Source organism: Galeopterus variegatus, unplaced genomic scaffold (assembly GCF_000696425.1).
Source record: "Galeopterus variegatus unplaced genomic scaffold, G_variegatus-3.0.2 Scaffold1562, whole genome shotgun sequence".
Classification (NCBI taxonomy): Eukaryota; Metazoa; Chordata; class Mammalia; order Dermoptera; family Cynocephalidae; genus Galeopterus; species Galeopterus variegatus.
Window position 1 is genome coordinate 308,393 of NW_007727673.1, and position 6,048 is coordinate 314,440.

Here is a 6,048-nt window from a genome sequence, read left to right on the forward strand (position 1 = left end):
GAAAACCTGAACTAGAACTCAGGTCTCTGCCCTGTGTTCTTTCTACTCTCTGGCTATGTCCCTCCTTGCTATGTGTCTCCTGACTGAGTATGTGATTGTAGGTTAAACTATCTCTTGTCAACTGTGCATGTGCTCTCTCCTGCAGGCTTAACAAGCCCTTCATGGACTATGGGGATACGGTGATGCACGGACTGGAGGCCAGCCCCAGCGCCTGGCTCCGGAACCATGCGCACTGGGGAAGGTACCTTGTGCTTGCTTTACCTACAGAGGTGTAGGAGGCAGGAGAAGATGTCGCTATCAGGGCTGCCTTCTTCCTGGAAAGACAGTGCTTGTGGCAGTCAGAATGTCATGCTTTCCACACGCAAGGGGCGTGTTGGCAACATCCCTGATCCAGCCCCCTCCTTGCATACCTCCAGTGATGGGCTGCTCATTCCTTTGCTATGAAGCTTTAGTATTATTCACTCTTTATGAAGCCACATGTATCCAGTTGCTACTATGTATCAGGCCCTGGAAATACCATGGAGAATAAGACAAATGACAAGGCTTTACCCTCACAAAACCCACAGTCCAGTGGGAAAGACAGACACTAAACAGCTTAGAACAGTTATTTAATAACCTCCGGTATAAGTACAATGAAGGAAAGAAGCACTGGTTGCTGCCAGGCAAGTAAGAACATGTGTGGGAGCTTCCTAGAATGGAACTGTTGAGATGAGTTCTGAAGGGAAGAGTCCTGAAAAATGCAGAATTACCCAGAAGAAAGTGGGCAGGTGCCCAGAGGGCCTTCCAGGAAAGAGGAAGAGCAGGAGCGAAGGCCCCGGAGCAGGAAAGTGCCTGCCAGTGCGTGTGAGAGTTTCAAGGTACAGAGAGACCAGGTAGCTTGAGGGCACAGTCAGGAAGTGAAACTAAAGGAGCCAGGTGCACAATCAGGTTGTACATTTTAGTCCTTCTTAAAGGCAACCAGAAAGCCATTGGAGGGTGTTGTCAGGGAAGTAATCATATTTGCATTATTTAAAGATCTGTCCGGCTTCTGTGAGGAGAATAGATTGTAAGCAAGCCAGGGTAGATTTAGTTAGACTCATGAAGAGGCTGTTGACATTGTCCAGACAGGTGACAATAGAGGCTAAGAACAAGCTGGTGGCAGTGGGGACAAAGAAAATTGACTAGGTCATGCACTGGATCTGAAGATTAAGAGAAAAGGAGAGAGTCAAGGTTGACTCAGATTTCTGATGACTTCTACTTTAGACATGTTGGGCTTGAGGTACCTGAGAGACATTCGTGTAGAAATTTCAAGTGGGTATATATAGGCTTGAACCTACCTTCATGCAGAAGATACAGAACTGAAATCCCCAAACACGAAGCCAGGTGCAGAAGAGGTCTCTTAGGGTGGTGAGAAGAAAACAGAAAAAAAACCAATACTTTAAAAACCCTTATTGAGCTAAAGTCTTTCTCCCTGAAAATCCCACCTCGTAGCTCTCTTGTAACACAAGAACAAGTCCTTTGTCCTCTGGTACTTGGGATTAAATCTGCTCCTTTGTCTGTGTTTTCAGACCTTTCCCCACCTCGTCTGCCTCCTCTTTTCTGAGCACCATCTAGATTGTCAAAGTCTCTCTTGAACTGTGATCATCCAAACCCCTGCAGTACTTGAGGTGTGCCCCTGCCCATGTAACGAAGTCTATGTGGCATCATGGGTCTGACACTGCCCTTAGCCCAAGGCCCATACTCACATATGGAAGTGATAAATTCAGCCTATGAGCAGACTAGGAAGTCTATGGGATGTCGACCACAATATCCCCAGTTGTGTGATGCAAGAGGAGACTTTTGCCTGCCAGAGCCCTCAAATCCTTCTACTTATTGTTGGGTGTATAAAGAAGCCTTTCCTGCTCCTTTAGGGATCTCATTCAGTAATTATCTCTTCTTTACTATGGGCTCTTCCTCTCAGCATTCAAATGTGTTCATGTATCTCCATCTTAAAAATAATAAAATACATAAATAAATAAAGCTTCCTGGACCTTAAACCATCCTGTAGCCACCATCCTATCTTACATTCAATACATAGTTATTCAACAGATATCTACCAAACACTTGTGATATGCCAGGTAATGCTTTAGGTGATGGGTCTACAATGGGTCTTTCACTCCAGCTTCGTGAAAGAACAGACCACCTTCCGACTTTACTTTCTCACATCCATTCACACCTCTTTCATGGGTCACCTGGCTTTACTGTCCTTATAATTCTACTGAGTTCTTTCCATCAATGTCCTAAAAGACCTTCTTATTATACCTCCCTTACTCTAGAGAACCTCTCAGGAGCAGGAGGAACAATTGACTATTCTCTTCTTCAGACATTCTCTCCCCACTTGGCTTCTATTAAACCTCTTTTCCCCTAGCTTTCCCTCCCCACTTTTCACCACTCCTTTGCCTTTGTTGTAGGCTTCTTTGTTTCTATTAAATGTTGGTGTTCTCCAGGGTTTGGAACATTGCCTTCTCCTCTTGCACTCTGCACTTTCCGACACGAATCTGCCTTCTCCGGGCTTCATCCATCACCTGCAACACAACAGTTCCAGACGCTGATATAGAGTTGTCTCCTGAATGTCTCCTGTAGGAATCTCATGTTCAGCAATTCAGATACTAAATACGTCAATTCTTCCCCTTCTCCCAAAACACGTTTTTCCTTCTGAGTTTCCCAGTTCATTTTGTTGTCCAAGCCAAAAACCTATAAATCACCTGAGATAGTTTCCTTTCCCTTTCCCCCAAGATGTAGGTGATCGCCACATTCTATAAGTTCTGGCTCCCGAATATCTCTTAAAATGCTTTAATTCTGTCATCCTGATGGTCATGTCTGTGCCCAGCTGCTGCCATATTCACCCTCGTTATTGGAAGCATCCGCACCCGGTCTCCGTCCCTCAGTCTTCCCTCTGCAGTGGACTCTATCCACATGGCCACCAGAGAAATCTGCCCGCTCCCTCTGCTGAGATGTTCTTTCCTCCTCCTCCTTCTTCCTCTTCTTCTTCTTTCTCTCTCTCTTTTTCTTCCCTTTCCCAAGAGATTCTCACGATTTATTGGTTTTTCTAAGAAGCCTTCCCATCTGCCCATAATTTGGATAAAATGCCCTTTTTATCTTGGCCCTTAGTGTCATATTATAATAATTTTTGTCCATCTCACTCACTAGTCTATAAACCACTAGAAGAATGAGACCATGTGTTATTTGTCTGTGTATCCTCAGTGCCTAACAGAGTGCTGGGTACATGGTAGAAAAAGTTTTATTTTATTAATGATAGCTAATAAAAACATTGTGTCTACCGTCCTACATCAATTAATGTCAATTACGAGGAATGCTGCAGAGCCAGGTACGAGGCGAGGCTCCCGACCAGGAAGAATTATACTACTTGCTGAGCTGAAAGTCTGAGGGTGGTTGAGAATCATTTTTTAAAAAGAACTATTGTTTCCTCACTTCTTACTGCCCCATTGTTGATTGTGGTAGAAGGACCTAGGGTGCTGGTACAGGGCCACCAACCCCTGGGGACAGAAGGCAGAAGACCTCTTTCGTAACAAATCTGTTTTTCTCTTTCCTCCTCTCTTGTAGGCATATGGTGAGCTTCTTACTTATTATCACCCAGATGGGCTTCTGCTGTGTGTACATTGTATTTCTGGCTGACAATTTAAAACAGGTACAATCTTCTAGAGAAGGTGGGAGGGGAAAAAATCATGGACAAGGGGACTCCTTTGCTAGTTGTTTGTTTTATAAATTGCTTCTTCTCTGTGGGTCCTAGTGTTCTCAACAATACAACAAAGAAAGTTAAACTAGATGTTTTCAAAGAACCTAGCCTCCCCTCAGTTCACTTATCTACAAATTTCTGTGTGGTTGCTTTTGCTACAATACCCTTTGTCTGGTATTTTGGACCTGTCCTCAAGATTGGTCTCTAAAATCCTGACCTGGAAGGACCATTGGATTCTGTCAATCCTCCCACCTTGGAGCTTAATCATACTTAATGCTTCTAAAATTAATATGCATCTTTTTGATATCTAATCTTCTTTGGATAATCTTTATCTACCTTTAGCTACTTAATCTATGGCTTAAGAGTTGTACCCTGGAAGTCTTTCTAATCTAACCTAGAAGTTATCTTGCAAGAATTTAAGCAAAATAATCCAGGTAATCACAGAGGTCATCCTTAATCAATAAATTTTTAAAAGAAAACTACTCTTTAGGGCCCTTTTTCTGTGTATAACAGTAATACCAGAAATTCAGAAATGCAAAAAAGTTAGAAAGAACGAAAAATACAGTAAGCATTCAGCATTAGCTTCTATTATGTGTCATGTACAGTGCTGAGCATTTTACATGCTTTTCCTCATTTAATTCTCTCCATGACCTTATCAGAGTAGGTACTGTGGTTATTCCCATTTTGCAGATGAGAAAACCGAGGTTATAAACTCTGTAATGTACATAAGATCACAGAGCCAGGGTTAAAACCCAAGCCTCTGATACCAGAGCTCAAGTTCTTAAACACTATGCCGTATTTCTTCTCCAAACAAACCAAAACAAAATAAAATTATTCTTAATCCAACCATTCATAGTTATAATTTAATTTAATATAAACTGGCTAGCATTTTGCAATGTCTTTACACTTTTTAATGTAATTTTTGGTAGTTTCATAATATTCCATCACACCAATTGACTATAACTTAATCAGTCTCCTAGTGTGATTACCCTTGTTTCCCTTGTTTTTCTACTATCATCTATTGCAGTGGCACACACGACTTTGTGCACCCTTTTATTTCCATAGTATATTTTTCTTAAAGTAAAATTACTGAGTGAAACAGTCTGATTGTTTTGGAGACTCTTAAGACACATTCCCAGAATTCTCTTCAGAAAGCAATCTGATATCTGCAGATCTGTATTTATCATCTGCATTTATTATTATCTGCATTTATTTATAATCTGCATTTATTAACAAGGCAAGCTCTGTCTCAAGGAGTTTACAGTCTGAGTGGGGTGTGTTTTAAAACACAAAAAGTTAATCAATATGATATTTTGGTGACAGGTTAGGGCGCCACCAAAAACACCCTGAGGTCAGGGTGCTTAATTGTGAACTACATGGAGATTCCTGGAACAGGAAAGGCTACTTTCAGGAGGGTGCATCTGAGCTGGGCTTGGAAGAGCAGTTTGGAGGAAAAGTGTGGCAGCCAAGGTAGGGAAAGGAATGTCCTAAAATCTGGAGGCAGGAATGGATGGGACTTGCTCAGAAGAAGCAATACAATTGGCTGTAGAAGAAAGAGTAGGCCATAGGAGCGGAAAAGACTTGAAGGTTGGATAGGGCCCATTTATGGAGGGCCTTGAATGCCTGGCTAATGTTTCAGGTATTTTTTCTACTGTAGTGAGGAATCAGAAAAGACAAGACTTACTGATTTGTTTATGTATCCATGATATGTTGTTAAGTGAAAAGAGGATTTCAAAATAAAAGAGTGTATGCTATGGTTTCAGTCTTGAAAAATAAAAAGGATGTATATGATACACGTCATTTGTGATAGTGTACAGAAAATATATATATGAATATATTCCAGGTATTACCATGGCTATATCCATGGGTACTGAGATTATCAATGCTTTTACATTTTCTTTTTACTTAACTCTAGTTTCTAACTGTTGTGTGAAGGATTGTATTGCTTGCACAATAAAACTTTATCAGTTAAGTCATGCTGCTTCTCAACTGTGGGTGATACCATCAGTCCACCCCTGACTTTGCCAGAGGGTGTTTATACTGCGTGGGGGGGGTGAGGAGGGGGTGTTTCTTGTTTATCACAATGGTTGGGGGATGCTAATATCTTTCCTTGGTTGGGGTCCAGGGTTGCTAAATGTCCTGCAATAAATGGTCCAATTCACACAAGGAAGCGTTCTCTCATTCAAAATGTCGGTATTGGCCCAAATAAGAAACAGTAAGTGTATGGGTTAATTGAGAAACAGTAAATGATGGATTTTTTGTTTATAAGCAAAAGAAACAGATTCTGGAGAATTCTGCAGAAAGTAAGTTTAGTGGAAGGATATTAACTAACT

At 41.5% G+C, this 6,048-nt stretch overlaps 1 protein-coding gene across 1 annotated transcript in view; it reads left to right on the forward strand.

The window, feature by feature from the left end:
- SLC36A2 (solute carrier family 36 (proton/amino acid symporter), member 2) overlaps nt 1-6,048 on the forward strand; it is a 34,834-nt gene that overhangs the window by 5,022 nt on the left and 23,764 nt on the right. Inside the window, exon 5 of the mRNA XM_008577681.1 lies at nt 3,583-3,667. Coding sequence (XP_008575903.1) covers nt 3,583-3,667 — 85 coding nt within the window. The remainder of the gene's footprint in view (nt 1-3,582; nt 3,668-6,048) is intronic.